The sequence below is a fragment of the Lissotriton vulgaris genome, chromosome 6 (assembly GCF_964263255.1).
Source record: "Lissotriton vulgaris chromosome 6, aLisVul1.2, whole genome shotgun sequence".
NCBI lineage: Eukaryota > Metazoa > Chordata > Amphibia > Caudata > Salamandridae > Lissotriton > Lissotriton vulgaris.
The window spans coordinates 1,834,783,097-1,834,808,383 of NC_141694.1; the positions used below are offsets into that span (position 1 = coordinate 1,834,783,097).

At 45.9% G+C, this 25,287-nt stretch overlaps 1 protein-coding gene across 2 annotated transcripts in view; it reads left to right on the plus strand.

Moving 5' to 3' along the window:
* The window catches only part of DNMT3A (DNA methyltransferase 3 alpha), a 1,977,379-nt gene that overhangs the window by 550,824 nt on the left and 1,401,268 nt on the right, over nucleotides 1–25,287 (plus strand). For both annotated transcript variants that reach the window (XM_086928111.1, XM_086928112.1), the window contains exon 5: nucleotides 12,326–12,689. In XM_086928111.1, coding sequence (XP_086784237.1) covers nucleotides 12,326–12,689 — 364 coding nt within the window. The remainder of the gene's footprint in view (nucleotides 1–12,325; nucleotides 12,690–25,287) is intronic.

A 25,287-nucleotide genomic window follows, 5' to 3' on the forward strand; every position in this document is an offset into this window, starting at 1 on the left:
GAACTGACGTTGAGGTGCCGGAACACTCAGTTTAACAAGGTGGTGATCTGTCCATCCCATGGGGGTGGGGGTTTCTGTAGCTGCCTCCTGTATGTTAGAAAAGATCGGATCTAGGGTATGTCCAGCTATGTGAGTAGAAGTGTGGACTAGAGAGTTAAGTTGCAGTGCCGAGAGGTCTGCAAGGAGATTAGTAATGGTATGGTCGCAAATCGCATCAAAGTGCAAGTTTAGGTCACCTAGGATGGTGAAGTTGGCGGATTTAGTAGTGAGCACTGTGGCCGTTTCGAGAAGGGCATTAATAAATCTAGTGGCCTGGCCTGGAGGGCGATAAATGTATAGGCCAGATAGCGTAAATTGGGGGGTCACGCTAATTTTAAATTGGGCGCATTCACAGTCTTGGAGAGGTTCCTTGATAAAAGAACAAGTCAGGTGTTTTTTAAAGATAATTGCGATGCCGCCGCCGCGAGATTCACGGTTAATAGTGACCAGGTGGAACTCATCTGGGAGCGTTAGGTTGGGGATGGTGGTTATGCCGTCTCGGAGCCATGTTTCGCATAGAAACAGTACGTCAGGGTTTTCCTCCTGAAGAAGCGTATTCACCTCAGGATGGTGTTTAACGAGGGATCTGCAGTTGAGTTGGAGTATCGTCAGTGGCGGGATAGTTGTATTTGGGGGGTCACTCCGCACCCTAGTGGGTATGTTAGTGGAGAAATGGCAGCGGTTACAGTGGAGATGCGCAAGACCTAAGATGCCAGTGGCGTTAGAGCATTTTTGGTGAAGATTCAGATGTAAGAGTTCCTTACCGTCATAACGTATGCGTGAAAAGGGCCTGGACGAACCAGGGGGACTGGCGAGAGGCGATGGTCTGGCGATGACGGGCGCAGACGGGCTTGCCTTAGGCGCTCCCGCTGCGCTCGTCCGCTGCGCTTCCGGTGGCAGCACATAATATAGGGGAAATGGGGGCGTGGCCTTCAGGGGGCGTGGCCTCGGTCCTCGCCGAGATTGGCGTTTTTCCAGGTTGTTGTGCACTTCGGAGTGTTATGGCAGGAGAGAGGTTTCCTGACCTCTCATGGGGCCAAAATTCAGCATGGTCCCCTTATTCAGGCTCTGCTAGAAGCAATACACTTGCCTACAGCCATAGCCATCATGAAATGCAAAGCACATACGAAAGCCACTGACACCATTTCCCAGGGTAACGACCTGGCAGATCGAACAGCAAAACTTACAGCCCAGACTCCAACAGAGATTCCAACAGACACGACAAAGACAGAAGTACCATCACTGACAAAAAGCATGACAGTCAGGGATCCCTCACAAGATGTACTCGACATACAGACACATGCCACTCCAGACGAAATAAAGAAATGGACTGAACAAGGAGGGGCCCAGACTGACCAGGGTTGGATGACAAAAGGCAAAGCTACATGGTTTCTTCCTGACTCTATGGTACAAGTCATCATAAACACAGCACATAGTCCAGCACACTTAGGAGAAAAGGCTATGCTAGACAGTTTACAGAATATTTGGTTCAACAAGCACCTGCGTGCAGCAGCAAAACAGAAAGTACGTACCTGCATGATCTGTTGCCAGTTCAATCCAGGCAAAGGCATTCCAGTGGAACAAGGTGGATTTCATCCTCCTGACCACCCTTTTGAAGTCCTCCAGATGGATTATATCCAGATGGACAGATGTCGAGGATACAAATATGTCCTAGTAGTTGTATGTGCACTATCTAGATGGACAGAAGCGTACCCAGTCCCAGATTACACTGCTGTAACCACTGCTAGGCAGTTGGTTCGAGAGTTCTTTCACGTTATGGATTGCCCCGTGTCGTGTACTCAGATAACGGTCAGCCATTCTCCTCTGAATTAATGAAACAAGTATCTCTTCTGTTAGGGTACCAGTGGAAGTTCCATTGTGTACGACACCCAGAGGCAGCCGGACTTGTAGAGAGGCACAACCAAACACTTAAGACAAAATTAGCGAAAGTCTGTGCAGAAAAAGGCGTGGATTGGATGGTAGCCTTGCCGGTTGCCCTCTTTTACATGCGTATGGTAGCCCATTCCAGAACAGGACTGTCCCCTTACGAGGTGGTTTTTGGGAGACCACCGAATATGTGGGGTACGCCTATGCCAAAGAAAATTACCGATGTTGACAGTAATATGCTGACAGATTACCTGGCTTCCTTGATGTCTGCACTCCTCTCTTGTCGTTCACAGGTTGCAGCCGCTTTCCCCGACAACACCCAAGTTAAAGAACATACCATCGTTCCTGGAGACATATTGCTGGTGCGGAATTTTGATCGTTCAAGCCCTCTCGAGCCCCGCTGGCGAACACCGAAGTGAAGTAGTGTGGCTCACTGGTTAGAGGCGGCAGACCCGAGAGCAGAGGACGGCCCGGGACCAGGGTTCGATTCCCGGCGCGGCAGGTTTCTGGACCAGGGTCAGCGGACTCGATAATTCTCTCGCCTCGGTGCCCACTCTGATCAGCGATCACACTCGGCAACTCTGGGCATTAGCTTGCCTCATCTTCACTAACGGCCCCACCAAACCGCCGGGGATGCCTGGTCTCACCCTGGAGATACCCATTAAGGGACCATCTCTCAGGGAAACCAGGAAGGGTTTCGCAGCGGTCGAAGCGCCTTGGGACCCTACGGGTAAGTAGTGCGCTATATAAATGCCTTTACATTTACATTTACATTTACAGTACTGCTTACCACGAGGACAGCCGTCAAGGCCGAGGGACGTAAGGGCTGGATTCATGCCCAACACATCAAGAAATTCCATGGACATACCGGAACTGCGATCGAAACTAAGGACTGCCCCGAAACCAGTGACTCAAAGCCCCCTTTTCTAGAAAAGACTCCGCAACAGGAGTATAGGTCAGAATTACGGTCTAGTAAGTCAGACAGCGTTTAATTGTTTAAGTCCACCCTGCGGTGAATCGGTTAGACAGGTTCCTGACATGTATAAGATCGTAGACCAGAATAGTAGACAGAGAGATAAGAAAGAGAAATACTGCAAGACCTTACGCAGCAGATGTATAGTAACTCTGATCATTATGTTTCTTCTAAGTATATCGATTATATGTATCAGCTTGACGCTACATGTTTTCTTTCCTCCTATTGCTTCACATATACATTCTTCCTTTAATGACACTGTAGAGCACACATTCAGTGATCTGCCACCCCATGAACTGTCATATCGACTAGCACTGCGCAACAATACTTTTATCCGAATGTTACACCATTCTCATCAGGCCAGCAATGTAACGAATTGCTGGGTATGTGGCCGACTCCCACCTTATCAGAAAACAAAGGGAGTTCTGCCCCTCTTTCCTTGCACAGAACGTTTATATGAATTTGTATTTGTTAAATTATATGTTTTTTTTATTTTGTAATGTTCAAATTTATGCTGTGCTTTTATGAGAAATTATCTCGAATAAAGCTTTTTACAATGGTTCGTGCGGAGCATGGTTTGCTTTAATGTCATCACAAGACAGAAAGTTCACAGAATCCCAGAGCAGTTGGATTTGGGGAGATTTAAATAAGGTAATGAATGAGGCATGTTTTCCAGACGAAGATGGTCTTCCCCAGAGAAAAGGGACCGATCTAGAAAATGAAGTGTACGAACAAGGAAACGCTTCCCTTAATTTTATGATTCTGAATGTCCAGTCAGAGAAAAATACAGGTCCACCGTTCATATCAGTCTTACCAGTAAAGGGTGAATTATGCGTTAGAAAGAAAGGATCCGTGCATCTAGGACACAGTGATTGTAATACTGTAGTCGAGTTCAATGATAAAGGAAAGTCTACTTTCAAAGCTTCCCGCCATTCCTATTTCATTTGCGGTCAGACAGCCTATGTACGTCTGCCCTTAGACTGGGGTGGGACGTGTTATATAGCGTTCCTGCTGCCACCCGTCTTTCTAGCCCCATCCCATTATCATCGAGATTCACGACTAGTACATGTCAGACACAAGAGGGAGACCGATTCCCCAGTTGTCGATCAAACTGAGACAGCTTTGGAGCAATATACAGATTTCAATAAAGGATTCTTTTTCTTCATAGGTCCCGTCCAAAACAGTAAACTCATACGCAGGTTAACAAGAACTTTGGAAGCAGTAGTGAATGAGACTACTTCTGCTCTAGCTAACTTGACCGAGGAGCAGTCTGCTATGAGACTTGTTGTTCTTCAGAACCGCCTTCCTCTTGACGTCATCCTGGCAGATAGGGGCGGGGCTTGTAGAGTGATCGGCTCCAGTTGTTGCGTGTTTATTCCTAATAACGCGCCATCCGTGTATGCAGCAATAACAAGACTCCATAAGATAGCTCACGAGATACACCAAAACCCAGGCACATGGACTTGGTCCGGTTGGCTCTGGAGTGTAATATCAGCATGGGGATGGAAAGTGTTGTCATTCCTAGGGATGATACTGCTTATTATATTCAGTTGCTGTCTCTGTCTGCAATGTGGCCCAGCGATTTGCGGCTTGTGTGCCACTGCCTGTATTCCCCATCCACGTGTACAAAAGAAAAAAGACGAGCAAATGATGCTGTATGATCAGATATATGGTATCATGAATATCGATGTGTCCTGAAGGGCACAGTAGGGGACAAGGAGGGAATGAGGAAATAGAAATTTTACGTGGCCAGTGTGTCCCCTACATGCACCCTATATATGTACATGTACCCCATGTATGTCCATGTCACCATGCAATTCCCTTCTCATGCCTGTAATAATAATGCCTCTGAATTTCCGTCCAATGTTAACATGTCAGTTACCAGGCCCTCCATGAAAGAAACGTTAATTCCGTACTGAGGCCTATGTTGCCAATGCATTTACATGGTGCACGTTTAAAAGTCGAGATGAACTCGTTTTTGTGGCTCAGCCGAGCCAGGACCCGAATTCAGGCTCCATACCTCCTGACACTCTGAAAGCTGCAGTTTAGCTATGTATCCCTGACCTCTCACATACTTCCTGCTCAGCCGAGAGGTGCCCAGCCTGGCCTGCCAAGACAGTATTTTGCCTACAGTTATCTGCTCTGCTCCACATAAACACATTCCTGCTTAATGAAAAGGGTAAACATATTCCGCCTGCAGAAGATAGGGCCTAGCCTTTCTGTCTCCATTCAAGTGATTTACAGAACTTGCATCCATAGAAGGCCCATGGCCCCCACGCAATGCACGAAGAAATATCTGCACACACTAGCATTTAGTGATGAGCAGCCTTTGCTCGAGCGACCTTTAAGTCAGATAATACATCCTCCAAACTCAAGATATCAGATAATACCAGAAGTGCAGGTCGTCCTGACATCCAAGACTCCTCTACTAGCACGAAAGTCAGCTCCCCCCAGCTTCCCCCAATTCCACGTCATGACCAAATTGCGCGCACAAGTAGGGTAAAGGTTCCTGCTGACCATGCAGACCCCCTCCATGTATCCACCCACCTATGACACATCTATGACTCATCAAGTGAACACCCACGTGTACACCTTCTTACACGCCCTTTTTCACGCCCATGTGCTCTTATCTCTCTCTTTCACTTGCTCCGCCTGGAGCGCTCCGCCTTCTCTATGCAAGTTAATGTATGTTTTAACTATGAATAATGCACTCTGTGAATAAAGTTCAGATGACGATCCTTCCTGATCCCTCGTGGTGATGGAACCCGATTCTCCCTTAACTCGAGTTACTGAATTAAAGCCCTTCTGAATCGGACACCACGGACTCTGCCTCTCATTATATGCATGATCATTGTTAATGTATAGAAATTCTGACAGGGTAATTAATTTATTCACCACACCTGAGACCGAACTACTTTGTCTGATGCCCGATGGAGCTACCCGGTTTAGTTATAGGGGAGACGGACCGTGGATTCCCTCCTTGGTCGTCACCTACCCAGTCGATTTTTAGACAGACTTCCTCTCTTCTATTCGGTTGTCTCTTCCCTTACCTCTTTTTCTCACCTCACCTACCCCCCAGCTCTTTTCTCTCTCCTTTCTCTCCTCTCCTAACGTATTGCTGACTGTTGGTTGTAAGGTATCATTGTTGACCTTGTCCTGTTATACTGTTAAACCACCTTGTTACACCTCCTTTCGTCCCTCCTGCTGTCTCCTCCCACATCCTCCCTCTTTTTATGTCTCTCCTTCTCCCTTCTCTCAATGTTTCGAGACTGAACTTTTTTTGTCTGATGCCGGATGGATCTACCTGGTTTAGCGATAGGTGCGATGGGCCGTGGATTCTCTCCTTTTCTTCACCTTTCCCTGTCGGTTCTTAGACAGATCTCTTTTCCTCTCTCCATATTGTATCTTCCCTTATCCTCCCTTTCTTACCTCCCCTACCTCTCTCTCTCTCCCCTTTCTCCCCTCTCCTAATTGTATTGCCTTTTTTGGGGGGGATTTATTGTGTAATTGTTGAACTTTTTCTGTTACATTGTTTATTCTCATGTAAAGCGCTCTGATACCTCTGGGTCTAGCCAGCCTTATATAAAACTCTTTAAATAAATAAATAAATAAACAGGATGGAGGGAGATCTTTGGATGACACAGGAAAAACATCGTAAATACTCAGTTTGGTGTAACAGGATAAAGAAACAGGTGAACGCTCTGTGAGGTATATCTAGCAAATCTATATATCACTCTACCTGTAAAGGAAATGAAAGATTGGTTTCTACCAGAAGAGGGTGATTGCCAACTTTCAACATAAAACACTATATAGAGGAGAAAACATCCATCAGTATTACACATACACCAACATAAAACACTATACAGAGGAGAAAACATCCATCAGTATTACACATACACCACAGGATTCTCTGTCATTAGAGTAACATATATTTACATCACCTACCCTGGTCATGTGTGGAATAGCCCCAAAAGCAAAATAGGAACTTCCTGCTGCCCTCTTATCTCTCTCTCATAGGAAACGTTATATAAGATCTGACCATGCATGAATACAACCAAAGAAGAGGTGCACATTACTTTCTGCACTATAAGAACATAAGGAACTGAACTTGGGGAGTTCAATAATCACATGGCCATCTTGATTTAAGCATTGATGAGCGTGTATGCGTAGGGCAAGGTTCACAGATCCTGTGGTATAGACCATCCAACTGAATGGTCAATCCATAATCCGAGCAAGAAAACACCAAAAGAAAAGGATCCACTCCCTGCATGAGAACCCAGACGCTTCTGGTCTCGCCAACGGGGAATGGCAAACAAAGGGGTGGAGCGCTGTTAATGACATAAACGCCCCTCTGCAAGGGACCGCCAACTGTGCGGTTCCCCCAACAAAGAAGCCAGGAGCTCGCCCAACGGACAAGCCAATCCGGAAAGTAACAGAGTCATATGTTGCCTGCTGCGCTTCTCTGCATGAAACAGCCGAAAACGTTGTTTCGCCAACAGAGAAGCCTGGGCCAAAAACCACTGAGAAAGCCTGTTCTCAAGCGCGCATGCAACGTAAATATCAGACAAAGTACAAGAATGAGGTGAGAGGGGCACCCTTACCGCCTTTGATATCCTGGATATAGACTCTGCTTCTACCGGAGGAAATCCAAGAATAATTGGCAGCGTTTGTAGCGTCTGACTTACCTATATCCGGGTTTGATCGACGTCCGAGTCACGTGGAGTGTGCTCACGCAAAGGACGCAAAGGACGCTGGGAAATGTAGTTTCGGTTGGGACTGTTTTGGTTCGTACTACCTTAGCAGGCAGTCAGTGATTTACAGGCCTACGGGTAATGACAGGGGGCCTTGATTATAAAGTTGCATAATCTGCGTATAATAACATGGAAACGTTTTTAGCGCCATGAAACCGCTGGGTAAAAGTGCGCTGAATAACTGTTTTTAAATTCAAATAACATGGAAACGTTTTTTGCCGCCAATGGAAGGGACGTCGGAGATAATTGCTGACAGGGCAATACCTAGACCATTTATGTACAGAAAAAACAGCCGGCGCTAAAACGCACCCCTGACATACCCCATGCCTTCTCTAAAAAGCATCTGCCCTATCTCACGAGGGGCCGAACCGGATCATAGCAGAGAGATCATAGTGGAGGGCTCTCAAAAACTGGACCAGGCAGCTATCGATCCTCATATCGATCAATATCTCCCAGAGTTTGGACTTCACCACACTGTCGAAGGCGCAGGACAGATCCATGAAAGCCAGGTAAATTGAGCTCTGCTTAGTGATGGTGTATTTACTAATCAGTAGGTACAAATTAAGCCATTGCTCCATTGTGCTGAGCCCCTCACGAAATCCGTACTGCCCCTCCGACAGAATGTCGGGTACCCCGACCCATTCCAAAAGGGGGGCCAATACCATTGTGCCCACCAACTTGACAGTGGAGTCCACTAACAATATTGGGCAGTAATATTCTGGGATGGGGGGGGGGCTTTCTAAAAGCAGGGGTAATTGTGGCTAAACGCCAAGATTGAGGTAGACCTGTGGGTATTAAAAAGAATTGCATAGTAAAGTGGCCCAGAGATCCGGTGCAGGTTTATATAAGTCCATTGGCACCCCATTCGGACCTGGAGTCTTCTGGCATCGGCTTTTATTAGTTGCATCTTTTACCGCCTCTACAGAGAATTCCACTAACAAGGGAAATGCCACCTCCTCCTCAATAACCTCAGAATCGCTTGAGGACTCATAACTTTTTAAAAATGTTTAACCCAGGCCTTCTGACTAATGGTGATGATAACAGTATTCAATGTTATCCCCACTGATTTGATATTTCCTTTGGCAGCCCAAAAGGCTTTGGTGTCTCTCATTCTGCAAGCCTTCACCAGCTCTCCTCAGGTTTCTTCTTGCAGTTGTTTCAGTCTAACCCTTCGCACAATACTATAAACCTGTTTGCATTGACACACCCTGTTCATATCCCCTGGTTTTAAAGGCCTCATGCAGTCTCTTGGAGACCTTTCTACATGCCTGGTCAAACCACTTATACCCCTCTGTCCTTGGTGTGCTGGGTTTCATCAGCAGACTGCTCACCACTAGAACTAATTCAACAAAGTGGGTAGACGCTGCGTGAAAGCGCACTGGATTCTTAAGACAGGCAAGTGCCATGTGGCTGAGATAAGAACATATTTTTTCCAAGAGGGTTACCATATCCACACTTCTCCACACCAATCACAGACCTTGCGTCTTGGTTTCCGGGGACTGAGAGGTCAGGATCCTTGGCCCCCCCTCCACCCCTACCCCCTCCCGCCCCTAGAAGAACCCTACGGCACAAAATAGGGAAGGCAGGGGATGCTCTGTGCCTGCGCAAGTGCTGCAAGGAGGGCACACTATTTCACACATAGTAGCATAGCCCACAAATGCGCAGCTTTTTGGAAACAGGTTTTCAAATCCCTTGAGGAAGCCATTAGGGAAAACATAGATCTTCAAATAAAACACACGAGGTGTAGAAAACCATTATAAGACACACGAAGTGTAGAAAACCATTATTATTAAAAATAAAACTGAAACCTCACTGAAATTGACCTGTTAGGGTTAGCCACAAAATCCAAAGCTTCCGCCCCGCTGTTAAACGTAACTTTTTACCCAAAATGGACAGCTCTTGACCTCACAATATTCATACCAATATATATATCAGGATTTAACAACATATCATTACATAACGCAAGCAAATAAATTCTAATGTATCCTTATTGATGCCATCGGCAGTGTCAATGGTAAAGTCATAAATAAGGTCACCAGCGATGTTACTTAAGGCAGCATCTGTTACATCATGTTTGATTGAGGTGATCGGCAGTAATCTTGCGTCACTGACTACAAAACTAAGGAAAGAAGAGTTAATCGTCCTTGGCCGAGCGCTTTTCTTTTATATTTGCCAACTGACATTTTACCAATACAGAGCAAACAGGTAATATTATGTTGTTCAGTTAGAATGTGATGCCTAAAGATTCGGGTTCAAACCCTGCTCAGTGCTGACAATAAATTCCAGCACGTCATTTGAAATAAACACAGAGACAAATAAACAACACGGAGTGAGTACCTTTTACCGAAATCAGAGTACAATGAAGAAGAAAACAGAACTACATAAGCCCATGCAGCTGTAACGCAGTTTCATTTATTTTCATTATATTTTAAGTCTTGGAGAGTGTTTATTCGATTTAAATATTGTGGTAAAATGTCCTTCAAGCATGCAGGATTATCGAAAAAGTGCTGCACTACCAAGGCTCACCGAGAGGGGTCCAACACAGGACTGTCTGGTTGTGAATAGTAGGAATAGGCATTTCCCGTCCTTTATTCACAGACAGTCTCGCTCGACGAACAGAGCTCTCGGCTCCTGCGCACAAGGTCAACGCGACTGTTCGCAAGTCCTGCGACTGCGAGTTCAGACAAACATGAAAAATATATCTACACATATGTAAGAAAAACATAATGTAACGTAAATGAAGATTATCCAAGCGCTTGAGCATGTCACAAAGTCCCCGGCACGGTCGCCACAGTATTTTCAATGAAACGCCTTTAAAGTGGCGAGCGCCTGACAGGACGAAAGCAGATTTTGCTTTTCTTCCGGAGGGTCTTACTCACTGTTTATTGTAAATTATGACCGTCAACTAAACATGTGCACTGGATATATATATATTTTTTAACATGTGGATGTTTTATTGTGCCAGAACCGAGTAGGTTTTCGGAATAGCCGAGCACTCAGCAGGCGTGGCGCGAACCTCTGTTGATGAGCTCTGGAACTGCAACACGCCAAGTACAGACAAAGGAGAAACGGCACCGCTGCTGCATTGGAATAAAGTAAAACAACTGTTGCAAAACACGAGGGGCGCCTTTGATTGATTACGTGTTATTATTTTCCTATTAGGCAACAAACACAGCTGAAGCTCTGAAGCCCAAAAAACATGCACAAGCCGCTTGCCTCCCGCAGCAGCAGAAGGGGGAGGGGCAAGAGGAGGGGGCCTACAAGATTCCCTCGCGGCAGCGAGGGGCAAGGCGCGATAATTACTGCCATCCGTAGAGGAAATAGCCAGACGTGCACACATTACCATTGGAAGCAATGGAACGCGGGCACGTATTTGCAGGGAAAACTGTGCCCATGACATAAGGTCCCTTTCCTATGAAGCGCAAGCACTGTGTAGGCGAGACCTAAAAACAACATAGTTTCTAATCAACAATAAAAGGAGGAAATGCCCAGATACTATTTGGACAAGCAACTTCTACTTTTCTACGCACTCGATTTTTGTTTTTGGGGTGATTGTGGTTCTTCTTTACCCTTGTTCATCAACTAATTTTTTTCCACATCCTATTCTTTCATTTATTATTCTTGACTCATTTTATGCCTCTATACATATTTTAATTTTCCTGATACCCATGTACATAGTCCCATTTAGAAGTTTTATTGAATTTTCTTGGACGCTCCAATATTCATTGTTTTATACTGATGATGACCATCTAAATCTACGATGGTCGAAACGCTGGTGACGCCTACATGTGTCCTTAATTGAAGAGGACACATTTTTGCTGTATGTTGTTTTTGTTTTGCCCTGAACTACTCATTTGTATAACCCTTTTCTCAGCCACCTTTTCCGATTACACATTATATTGTCTGTATTTTCATCATTGTATGTGTAACACTATGAGCGCCTTTATCGTCTTATCAGTGTTTTGATTGTCTATTTTTTTAATAAATGTTCCATATAATGAAATATTTATACATTAGTATCGTTTATCCAAATAGTATCTGTGCATTTCCTCCTTTTATTGTTAATTAGAAACAATGTTTTTTTTCTTTCTTTCTTTTCCTTTCTTGCATAATTTAAAAATCTTCTGGGTATTTTATTTTGTATTTTTCATTATTTTAAGTGTTATACTTCAACCTTTGTTAGGATTCTAGTATTTAGTTTACCCCTGTTCAGGTCTGAGGGCTTCTCCCTGTTGTCGATAACTACATTCCTAAACTTAGGCCTAATAAATGTTTGGCTTTTAATTTGTGCAGTGCAAGAAGGCAGAACTTCTGCAACAGTCAAAGGTCTAAGCGCATTAGAGTAATGAAATGTTACATTTTTTCAGTGTTTTCTCATCATTTTACAAATTGAACATACATAAGGATTTTCTCACTAGTGACTTCTTAGTAAGGGCAGCAGCTCTTGAATCCGTTTCTCCAGTAACATCATGTTTAATCCCAAATTTAGTGATTATGCTAATGTGTTTATATTCAGATGTTGTAATGAGTGGTGTTAAGTAAATGGTCCGCCTATTTTGGTCTCTGATATTTACCCACACAGTTTGAGTGAGATATGACTCATACTAAGAAGGGTAGTGTTTTTCCTTAAGTATAAACCGAATGCATTTATTGGCAGTGTTTCTTTTTATAATAGGTGGAAAGCTTTGAATCGTCCAAAGAGAGTATTTCACCTCAAAAGTGCCACTTTTCATTGGACAGTCGAAGTAGCGAGCCCTTGCTCAATGGAGACCTGGGACAGGCTGTTTCTCAGTGTACAGTTATTACGCCAACACGGGAGGAAGATGGGAGTTGCAGTGAACCAGACACGAGGGATACAAGAAACTTTCAGGAAGATTCCGACAATCTTCAGGATGGCGAAATGGGCCAGTCTCTAGAAAATGGCCGCTGCACCCCACCAGGGGTACAGGATTGGCAAGAAGATGAGGAGATAGAGCTAGAGCCAATCACGCTAAAGAAGACGCGAGGCAGAAGGAGGCTCTTGGACGTGCCTGAGAAAAGTAAGTCTTTGTGTATGAACTTGTCTTAAGATCATGTTTGGCAAGCATTCAAGAGGCAAATGTATTTTACTGATTGTACACTGATTTAGTAGTGCCTGAAATAATTTTTAGAGCAACAGATATCTTCATGCCCTAAAACAGAAGATAGCTATTATTTTTCACTTCGCAGGCATTAAGGTTGACAACTCTAGACCATGCTCATTTGCCAAATAGATATGTTGTATCAATAAGGATGTCATACATTTCCTTTAAGGCTAAAAAGAAAGTTCCCTGCAAGTATAATGTATGTTCTTGTGAAACTTGAACCTAGTGGCTGTGGACCATCTTAGAGTATTGTGAGGGGACGCCGTTGTTGTTGGGGCCATATTGCTGCTGCCATCACCTACACCCTGGTGGAACATCAGGTCCCAGGGTGCACCGAGGCCTACAGTCCTGCACAGCTGACAGGGGAGAGGTGTGGCCACCTTGTGCTTTTAGAGCTACCCTCTCCCCTGCAGCGTGGGGCGCCGTTATTTTTGGGTCCATACTGCTGCTGCCATCACCTACACCCTGCTGGGACATCAGGTCACAGGGTGCTCCGAGGCCCACAATCCTGCACAGCCGACAGGGGAGAGGCATGGTCACCTCACGTTTTTAGCGCTGCCTTCGCCCATCGGCGACAGGAGGAGGCAGGGCCACACCCCCTTGGCTCCAACTTTCCAGCTTTGCAGAATTGCTTTACTGGCACGACTGGTCTGCCATTCTCCTGCACTCTGTCCTCTGCTGCTTGGGCAGGAATTAGACACCTGTTAAAACATTTTCTCACCTAGAAAAGATATCCTGCCAACCTCCTGTGAAAACTTTTACTGTGGACCAAAGCTGTTACTGTAGCGAGGCTAAGCCTCGGAAACAGTCAGACTTTACCCAGAGTGTGTGATTATCCTGCAAGAGGGGTTGTACGGAGGATGTTACAGAAAGTCGTTGCTAGCTTGTTGTAAAGAGTATTATTCTCTGCGCTGCTCATTCTTCCATGGAGGGTGTTTTTGTCCCTAACTCTCATCCCATCCCCTGAATAGGAAATAGTAATTTTAACTATTTAACAAGGGGAAGGTTTGTAGAGAAGACCAATCCTGTTCCGATAGGGGTACAGAGGCTCTACAAACAATTGTGTGAACTAACAGATACTCATCGTTAACCCTAGTATCAACACTAGTAAGCAGAAGTGTACCCTCTCCAACCCATAATCCGATTTCAATAACAACGAGCATAGGCATAGCCAATAGGCCACTCCTTTGGGACCTTATAAGTGCTTAGCCATGCAACAGTTGATGTTGTTGCACCAAGGATATTGTGCTGCATAACTAAATACTTATAAGGTCCCAAAAGCAAGACCTATTGGCTATGCCAAAGCTTGTTGAAAAAGTCTTGGTTTTGCCTTGGTTTTCCTTAAAGAAGATCATGTTCACGTTTTTTCTAACTGTTCTCTTTGTGTTGATGTGCCGAAGCTCGAAGTGCTTAATTTGAAAAACAAAGGGTGCAGCAGCCCAAAGTTCTGCTCAGAAGACCAGTCGGCTCTATTAAGTGTCAGAGAGCAGAATAGCAAGGCTGGGTAAACCGGAGTCCACCTCAAGGCTTTAATCCACTCGCTAGGACTGGTTTTCAGTATTTCTCTTCTCCATTTTTTCCCGTTGGTGCGTTTTTCTTTCTGTTCCACTTAGGAAAATGTCTGCTGAGAAAAAAAAAGGTGCCTGTCCCCCCAAACACTGGCTCAAATTAAGCACTGGAAGCTTGTATTCTTTTTGCACTTTCCAACTCCTAGCGCAAAATACAATATGCTCTCAAGTCGCTGGCTGGCAAATAAATAGGGTTGCATACCGAGGCTTGATACACCCACTGAAATTTTTGACACTATTTCTTGTGTTCTTTTTCATATTTATGGCACAAGGCTGTGTCTTTCGAGGCACCGTTGAGCCTTTCCTAATCATTTAAATAATATATATATGTTTTTAAACCCGAATTAATAATTATATAAAATTGCTTCTTTGACCTGTATTTATTGAAACAGCACGCTGCATTTATAAATAACTACCTTTTGTACCTGAAAATATCAGCTATTTTTGCTCAATGTCGAGTGATTCTATTGGGGAAGACATTTGGGGCCGATCCCATAAATGTGCGAGTATGGTGGAAAGGATATAAAGGAAGTGTTCTTCAATCAAAAGCAGCCTTGTCAATCATTTGTTCCGGTATAGAGAAGAAACTTCATCGCAATAATAACGTTTGTTATCAAGTACTTGTGCTTTGACTGCGAATGCCATTGCTCCTGCTCGCTCCCGCAAGCTGGATGCCGCCACAAGCACGAGTATGTGCTTCGAAAAAGAGCAGACGACGGCTAAAGGCCTCCTAGCAGCTCATGCGCGCTACGTAGGCGAGACCTAAAAATGACCTGCAGGTCCAAACACCCCCCGCACCCCTCCATCCTAACAACGATTCTGAAACATTGGCTCAAAGGGCTCAAATTAGTGTCTCTACCAAGCTGATAACTGAATTAGTGCAGAAGTTAGAAGCCCTGACAGAGGAAGTTGTCCTCCTAAAAACCCAAATTAGGAACCTTACATCCCGAGGTATGCTGTAGAGCCAGACAAACTCAGATGAAGTGCAGGGCCTCAATAGGAAACCACACAGCCATGCAATAAAATCAGCAAGCGGTATGAACACTGGAACACAAGCACTTAACCTTCAAAGGGGGGAAAGGTCACAAGGGGAGGATCCCTGGCACTATGGGAGCAAGGATGGAGAGAGGGGGTGTACGGAATAATAAGGGTGATATTAATCAAAACTATTATTATAAAAACGCACTACAACATAACCATAAGATGGGGGCAATTCAATTATCCTGCAGGGCCTACAATAACCGAAGGGAGCAGGATCCACTGAGTGAGAGGTAAAAATATTGTCTAGGTAATCGAAATCTTGATCTTAGGCAGAACCACAATAGTAATGTATTTAATGACAAAAAAACAGTCAGACAGACCGAACACTATACATGATTAACCTCTCTAAATTGACACTCTTGTCCCATAGGGAAGATGAAGAGTCATTAAAAAAACAAGACTATCCACTGGATTAGATCCAAGCGCGAGTTCCTATCAGTAATACGCTCCAACATTATAAAAGTGGAACGTCTAGTGAGCAAGCACGAACCCTGTGATACCATTCTCCTTGTCTTTAAATTCAAAAGTATAGTCGATGGCTTTTTAACAATGGATCTAAGACCACCTTCAATTTCCAACTCTGCGGTGAAATTCAAGTTAAATAGATCTAGAACCGAGACAATAAACCAGAACAGTCTTGCAAACATTGGTCAACTACCTTAAACCAATTGCACCCAAAATGATCTAGAGGCAGTCGACTGACTAGGAACACAGGGAACTGGAGTCACGCTCTGCACTAGGCCCTTCTATGTCCCCAGTCTGCTCAAAGGAATTCCAAAGGAAAATCTCTACCTGACCACTGACATAAAGTACACCAGGGAACTGTCAGAGAAATGGATGAGACCACAGAAGCAGTAGCAGTTCACTCTAGCACCCAGAAGGGTAGTGAGGAATACATACAAAGATCGAAACACCTGGTTTCATGGAACATAGCAGGAGTGAGATATAAATTAATAGACTTAGAATGGAAAGAATATATGAATCAATTTGAACTCTATTACAAGAAACGTGGGCTTTGGAACCGCCCACAAGCTGGGCTACAGGACCTTCAGTGTTAACGCTCTCCCATCCTCGAGAGCAAACACAACAATTGATGGACAGAATGCAAAACAATGTCATACATTCACCCCAGTATAGAGATCTGGGCCTAAATCCATCGTTTGTTTGCTCACCATGCCATTCCAGTTTGAACCCAGCCATATGCAAATCATTCATGACCCTGTGCCCAATGGGAATAGTCCAGCCCGAAATGCCAAGCCAGGTCCTCCCTGGACTGGAAACAAGCATCCTAGGACCGTTTTCGGGGTTTCAACCCTCTTCAGCCAGGATAGCTTGACTCCAGTGGCATGGAGAGCACGGGACCCACGTCTGAGCATACCCGTCCCACTCAGTGTGACAAATATAAAAAAGAACAATTGATGAACAGAATGGAGAACAATGTCATACATTCACCCCAGTACAGAGATCTGGGCTTAAATCCCTCGTTTTTTTTTGCTCACCATGCCATTCCAGTTTGGAACAGGGTCAAGACTGATTTGCATATGGGTGGGTCCATACTTGGGTGGTGCGGTGAGCAAAAGAATGATGGATTTAACCCAGATCCTAGTGACTGGGGGTGAATGTTTACATTGTCCAGCATTCCATCCATCAATTGTATCTTATGCATTTGTCGCCCTAAGTTGGAAGGGTATGCCCAGACATGGGTCCCATGCTCAACATATCACTGGATTCAAGCTAGCCTGGCTGATGAAGGGTGATCTTCAGAAACCGGTCCCAGGATGCTTGTTTCCGGTCCAGATAGGACCTGGCTTGGCAGTTCGGGCTGGACTATTTCCACAAGGAACAGGGTCAAGACTGATTTACAAATGGCTGGGTCCAAACTGGGGTGGTGGGGTGGGCAAACAAATGATGGATTTAACCCTGATCCTTCTGACTGGGTTTTAATGTTAGCATTGTCCAGCATTGCGTCCATCAATCGTTTCTTTTGCGTACGTCGCCCTAAGTGGTATGGGTATGCCCAGACATGGGGCTGTGCTCACCACACCACTGTATTCAAGCTAGCCTGGCTGATGAAGGGTGATGCCCAGAAACCGGTCCCAGGATGCTTATTTCCTGTCCAGATAGGACCTGGCTTGGCAATTCGGGCAGGACTGTTCCCCACAAGGAACAGGGTCAAGACGGATTTGCATATGACTGGGTCCAAACAGGGGTGGTGTGGTGAGCAAAAGCGTGATGGATTTAACCCAGATCCTTGTGACTGGGGGTGAATGTTTGCATTGTCCAGCATTCCGTCCATCAATTGTTTCTTTTGCATATCACGTCCCTTCCTCGAGAGTTAGACCAACAGGAGGTTTAGCCATATGGGCCAAAATCTCCTTAAAGATAGATATTAGCAAACTTGAATTATCATCTCCAGATATCTTAGTGGTAAAAATAAAAACACAAAATAAAGGAGAAATCCTTCTGATAAATGTCTATAGTAGACCAAGAGCAGCTAGCACTGAATCGCCAGTATTGGAGATACTGGAAAACTCTTTAAATACTATTAATCCTAGGATACCGGTAATTATAGTGTTAAACGGTGGGAAGCAACCAGTATAAAAAGATCCTTAAGTGTTGCCCGGCGGTGTCGCCTCTTTAACCCACAAAATACTAATCAATGAAGAGGCAGGCGCTGGAGACTGGAAGACTGGAAACAAGGGTTTATTCTCTCCGGAGGAGAACACATCAGTTCAGACAGCAAGTATCGTCACGAGGTGCTCTAACTGCATCTCTGAGGCCTGGCCTCTTATACAAGAGTTTATTACTTTATTGCATAAAACACATCTCTGTCAACTCTTTGATGTACGGAAAGACATCCTCGGAATCCCCGCTTCAGGCCCGTTCCCACACATATTTACAGTTGAAGTCCCCACCCCGGTCACAACAGATGATGTTTATCGCGCAGCTGGACATTCCGCCGATTCACGGAATGTGTGAGGTTGATCGGATCTCATGGGGTGGGCGCTTTGATTCAGCTCAAGGATCCTTTGATGGGGGGGGTTTTCCTACTGTACAGGAGGAAGGGGGCAACGACAGTATCCGCGGGCCAGGTAGTGGCTTGGGAACGAGTGAGACAAATGGTCATAAAGGAAAGAGGGGTGTTATCAAGGGACCCGGGACCATGAAAGGGATGGAGGGAAGTGTTGCGCTGGGAACAGGATGGGGTTCCGAGGCAGAGCTACGTGGAAGAGAGGTTTATGACCCAAGGCATGTGAGAGCGGGGGCTGTCAGCGTGCGGGGGATGTGCTTGTGAGGGAGAAGAGCCGTGCTAGGGGTCAGTGGCGCGCAGAGCGTGGTTCTGGCCAAGGCACCTAAGATGGCGGGTGTGCATGAAAAAGTGTGGCATCGAGGGAAAAGGCAAGATGGCGCAGACAATGTTTACCAAACCGTATTAATTTTCCACAGTCCTCCCTTTAACATTCACAAGACATCTTGCTGGCCTATTTCCTATTCACGTCTACTGTGGCAGTCATAAGTAAAGAAGTAGGAACCTAGGCGAAGGAACTTATGCATAAACATTACATTTTGAATCTTCCATCTTAGGAGGCGAGCCCCTCGTTAAACTCGTTGCAGGAAAGTCATAGTAATACAATATCGGATAAAAATGATTCTGTAGTGATAGCATTGGGTACATTTCACAGATGCTTGTAGTCATTCGGATTATGAACTGATAGGTTATTACGTATGGGAGTTCATTTCATATCTGGTTGGAGCAAAATCAATACAATGGTGGCTGGGAGAGAAATGAGACGTAGTAAAAACGATAATCAGAGGTGTCATTGTTCGAAGAGGAGGGGTGTTGCTTTTTCCAATGTCTTATTGTTCTAGACCATTATTAGTGAGTTCTCAGCGTTCTTTGTCGTCTTCCGTTGGCACTATTGAGCACCGGCGGTGGAGCTATGCGTTCAGCTCTGTTCCGGGTCCTTATTTGCAGGGCATGACCTTTTCCTCGGTTTTCTGGTCAAAGAAAGGGTCCTCATTTTCGAGTCGATTGTCAAAGGGTTCAGGTGGAGGAAGGGGGGTGTGTGGGTAGTCCTTGTGGTAAGTCGGGGGAAGAGGGGATGGAGCAGGGCCAGATCGGGAACAGACCAAGGGGACGGAAAATCACAGGTAGGTGGGCCCAAGACCGGACTCAGAGGGCGGGGACTTTCGGCACATGTTGGTCATCGAGCAGGGGCATCAGGTCAGCCCTTTCCTTTCATTTTGCCGGAAACAGTGCCTCGTCCTGCGGCTCCTTACTGTTGCGGTCCCGCCTTGGTCAATGTCGCTGGTGTTCCACGATCTGCAGTCAGGCCGCGTGCTCCCACATCCGGTCTCTCTCTCCTCCGACAGTGGTACCCTTAAATGAGTTTGAAAAGACAGTCTTTAGAGAACTGGTAGAGGAAGGTAATCACATAAGTCTATTTCTCTCCCAACTCCAAGCAACTTGGGAATCATCCATTACATTGAGATTTACAACCAACGTATAAATAAGTGATGATAGGTTCGCTGGATTCCCTACAACTTTCCATCATAACGATTTCTTTGGATTACATTTGTTTATTACCGTCACATCAGTTCCTCTGGCTGAGACCTTACTTTTCTAGTACGAGTCTTGCAAAGCCATACCGCTCTTCGGGGCTCTGAATTTTGATGAAAAAAAAAGTGCAACGTGCTATCACCTTGGCCTGACAGATCTCTTTCATAGGATAAACAATTTCCACTATGTTGATGCATCCTATTTTTTTTTCGCTAAACATTTCACTTTCAACAGGGTTTACTGCAACAATTTCTTCATTTTCGATCTAATCTTAGCTTTGCAAACATCATTCTAATTTCTACATAGTCTTTTACAACCTAGCTACTTCATTTAAAAAAAAGGGGGGGCTTGCGATATCTATTCAACTCATCCTTGGGGTGATCGGGGTTTTTATGGAAAGCGGCTAGGAAAATAGCAGACTGGGGGAGGGACTATCGCTTTGCTTTGTGTCATAAGGGTGTGATCTAGCAGAAGGCTATAGTTCAGTTGGTATGCGTTCGGGGACATTCCTCGAATTTCTAAACTTTGCAGTTTGTTCATCAAAAATCATTTCTAAGAACAACGGCTGGTCTGTGTCAGTTGTAAGCCAACCCATCTTTTACAGTCGGGGGGTGAGCCACATTTTTCAAAACTCTCGTTCGGGGCAGCTGATACAAAATTGGGGGGTGTTCTGAGAAGACGGGGAGGTTTCGATCACTTTTACTGTTTGGGCATTGAGACAATTCGGAACGGGGAGGGTCGCGTTACCTGAAGCATGTTTATCATAAAAGCCACTGACATGTGGTTCCCTGACTACGGGTCAGATTAGGGAACTTCAGTCGTCTTACCTGTCCTTTCTCTTCTGGCCAATCTAGTTTTTATCAATATTTTGCAAGGAGAGGTAGTAACATGGCATCAATGTAATTTTATTAAGACAAATTTTGTGCAAATACTTGCGGTATTTGGAGCCAATTGGGTGGTGCACCATGGATGGCGGTTCGCCAATTAGGTGCCAGTCGTTATGAAGAGTGAGAGCGTGGAGGAGGGGGAGAGAGAGAGAGAGAGAGAGAGATGCAACGATAGACTAAACAGTACACGTGAGACATGGATAGTGGTCGTGTACTAGGATAGGCTATTCAGCGCATTACACAACATGTGATACTACAGGTCTGTGTTAGAGTTTAGAAAACATGCAGTTTGGGACAGACAAGCATTAGGTCAGGTACAAAGGGACATGTATTGAGTAAAAGGCACCATCGGGTCGCACTTCTCGCACTCTAGGTCCTTTGCCTAGTTAAGTCAATGTTTCAGTCGCATAGAAAGCATTTTCTCATAGGTTCAGACATACGTGACATGTGCTCATTCACGCAACACGGGTTAGGGGTGATCGCGCCCCATCAGATCATACAACTATTGGCTCTTTCGTTACAAGGGTAGTTCGTGGGCGTCCTTGGGCGCCATCTTGCTGCGTTAGTCCGCTTCGTGTATCAGACATGGCGTGGCTTCGGATCTTCATTATACCCCAGTCGTTATTCCAATGTAACCTGTAGGGGGAGGAAAAGAGGGGAAGGGAGAGGGGGACAGCATTCACGCATATCAAGTGTACCGGCACGAAAGTCCTTTACTTACCACATACTCGTCTTATCTCCTCGGGATGTAATCCCTGGGGCCCTGGTTTCTGAAGCCAGGGCGGGGGCGGGCAGCGTGGTAAGGATGGCGAGCGATACGTTGATCATGGGGAAGACGGTCCGAGTGTGGCATTATAGGTCGTGCGTAAGGAATTGTTAGAGATCAGAGGCATTTAGTGCGAGGTACCTGGCTTGTAGATGTATCTAGCTATCGGGATCCTTAAATCATTTCTAATGCTGTGATGTCCTAAGGCATACCGGCTCTTCGGCCAACCCTGTTCCCTAGTACCTTCGAGTGCCATACCCTCATAACATTTTATCGTTCATACCGCTCTACTTTACCCGTTCCCAGAAGTCGAGGTCCTTCCCCATGCGTCTGTTCCTGAGCCAGTCGTGCACTCGGTGGCAGCGTGTCGTGCTTTAGATTCGATCACCAATCCGGGGCTAAGCAACCATTTTCTAGTAACCTTAAAAAGAGAACAAAACAGATCGCCCAGAAAATCCTCCCGCTGATCCCACATTTACAAAGGTATACGATACCTGTTCATAGTTTGAAAAACCTTTATTTGTACAATTATTCAGCATGTATATATGAGTGTGTAATCGTATTCGGCCGGACACGGCGTTTGGCTGAAGCGTGTACAGTAGGGGCGGGGGGGCTATTTTGCAGTATTAAAAACATTTAAAAAGCTTTCATTAGTTATCTGCAGGAAACTAAAAACATCTATCAATAGTTGAGGGATCAGGGGGGCATTCATTTCATTACTGGAAGCATAGTCAGACTGGTTGTAATCAAATTTCCTATATACATACTGTGGGCGTGTGTCATAAGCGACGTTATGTACCAGTTACAATAATATCATAATAAATCGTACATTGAAAACAACATTTTAACGGGATCTTTTATATGTTCGTCAAGCTAACCTTCCCTCTGTTTCATCAAGTGTACAAAGGACCATATACATATCTCAGAACATCAAGTCTTATTAGCGAAAAACACCACGAGGCGTTCGTGAGTTCCTGTTGACACCGGCGCCATTTTGAGCGAGGCCGGGTTAGTCCGGAGACAGCATCAGGGACAAAATGTCTCCAACAACCGGCGGTTGGACCAGAGTCCCTTGCGGCAGTTCAAAAAGACTTGTGTTAACAGAAGAGGCAGGCAATGTGGACCATCAGTCAAAAAAAAAGGGGGAGGGAAGCAGAATTTCCCCTACCGGGTCACGTTGAGGTTCAGCCGGAGCATGCTCGAATTCGTTAGCCCACAGTCTTTCAGGATGGTTCAGACTGAAGCTGGCGCCGACACGAGAGCACCACCATCTTGTGGCTACGTCGTGTGTGATCAGAGCAGTCGTTCCCCACCGGAGGCCTGTAGGGGCCGAGGGCTCCTGGGACTCTTGTAGAATCTTCAAGGTCGAGGAGATGCTGTCGGAGGTGGGGACTCGTGCCAAGGTGGGCAAGCGTCCTAGTTGCATAGACTTTTTGGGGCGAAAAAGAAGACGGAACTGTGCCGTGGGAGCAGGACATTCGGCTCGGGGCACCAGGGTGCAGCTGTGGTGCCTCCACCAGTAGATTTGAGGGCCATCGTATGTCTTGTGCTGCGCAAATAGGGGTGCTGGCCATTCTGTGTCCGGTGCTGCGCAAATAGGGTGGCCGGCCATTGCATGCTCTGTGCTGCGCATGTAGGGTGGCCAGCCGTTGTATGTTCTGTGCTGCGCAGGTAGGGTCGTCGCCCGGCTGGAGGACTTCTGCGCCGGGCCGGGGCTGGGAAACCTCCACCTGGGGAGGTGAGGGGGGCTCGTTCGCGCCGCCTCCCTCTCCCAGCCCACCCTGCACCAATTTCAGCGGAGGTATTCGTGATGGCCGGACCAGAAGATACGAGGGAGGGGGTCATCTGGTTCCGCCCCCTCCCTACTCGTGGCCTGGGCCGCGGCGGTGAAGAACCAGGAATCCTAACCGCGGGACCATATGGGAGAAGGGGATGGGACAAGCCGGGCCCATGGTGCCTCCCGGACATCCCACCGGCGACCTCTGCGATCGCTGGTTGCCGGCAGGACTCCGCCCCACACGTGCTGAGTGTTTCACCTTCCGGATGGGCGTGACCGGCGACCTGTTGCATTGTGGGAACTTCCGGAAATATGTATTGTATTGCTCCTATTATTATGGTGTTACTTTACTGAAAATAAATCTTAAATTATATGACAGAGACTTGGCTTCCTTGAATCTTTTTACTACGAGAACCTTACAGCAGCGGGGGTAGGTATTTAGGCCTGGGTAATGGGGTGGGGTGTCCACAAGAACAGTTTTTCTGAACGGGGGGGGGTTGTCTATGCAAGCCTGTAATTGCTTTTGTCCACAGAGTGGGGGCAGCAGAGAGTAATCAGTCCCATTGCGCTCAAAGTTTGAGTTCATTAATGGAATGTGTACTAATCTGCCCGAAACTACTCTGTGCGTTGTTTCTGTATGTTATCCGAAAGGGTGGCTTTTGTGTTCAGGAACAGCAGCGGTAGTACGGGGTTCGTCACCGGGTAACCTAGAGCTTGACTGGGTTTCCCGTCTTAGGATTGTTCGTCCTATGAGAACTCTAACATATCGCTGAAATCCGTCTGGCGGAATCTGTGCCACCGGGCGTAATCAAACGGGGTGGTTCTATCCAGCCTGCCCGTGTCAGTGTGATTCGTCTTTGTTTCACGCCTTTTCCCTTTCGGGCGGCCTGTTATTTCTGTCGGCCCTCTGCTCTCACCCGTGTTCAATAAAGCCGGGCATTGGGCTTTCCAGTGTCCGGAAGATTTACAAAAAGCACATTGGTTTTGCCCTAAGTCTGTTCGTCCTATGCGTAGTGTCGGGGGATTACTTTCGGGTCGTTGTGTCTTGGGATTGTCCTGTCGGTATACCCCTCTACACCGTTCCCTTCCTGTGTTCACTCCTTGGAACTGGGTCGCCGCTATCCCTTCCTTTGGCTTACCGGATGCGGAGGTATTTGTCTGTCGCGTTTCTTTACCTACTCTGACTTCGTCTCTTTTCTTTCGTTGCATTGCTTCTTTGCGCCACATACCGAGACTGTCGAGCATGATGGGCGTCGTCTTACTGTTACAAAGGGCTGTTTCTAACGTTTCTATTTTATCAAGGTCGAAGGATCCTATCAGTGGCCACTGTTTCTCTTGGTTTTCTTTGGTATACTTATGTCACAGCTTACTATTGGCTATGGTAACTAATCCATATTTTGTGAACATGTCTTTATTAGGGGTGCCTTCCAGTGGAGCTAGATGGTCCACCTCTAATAAACGGTCCGGGTTGAACCAGCTACCAATCAGTGAGGAGAAGATAGGCATGACAGATCACTACGGGGACAAAAAGGTCCGTGTTACCTATCCTTCACTACCTGCAAAGACTAGACAGAATATTGCTATTCTACGTTGTTTGCAGATAGTGAATATCTCAAAAGCAAAATCTATTCTGACAATAAAACAGGGAGCGACCCTTACAATCAATCAGTCAATGAGTCAATCAACCAGTGGGGAGAATAAGTAGGCCCGCAAAGGTTTGCGTTACTTACCCTTTCACCATCTGCAAAGAGGAAATCTGTTCTTTCCTGTTTGTAGATAGAGAATCTCCAGAAAATAATCCGCGAACGTTAGTTCGGGTTCAATCATTTAATCAGTGGGGGAGAAGGAAATCTCCAGAGAACAATCTTCGAACAATCAATCAGTGGGGGAGAAAGATAGGCACGATGGATTACA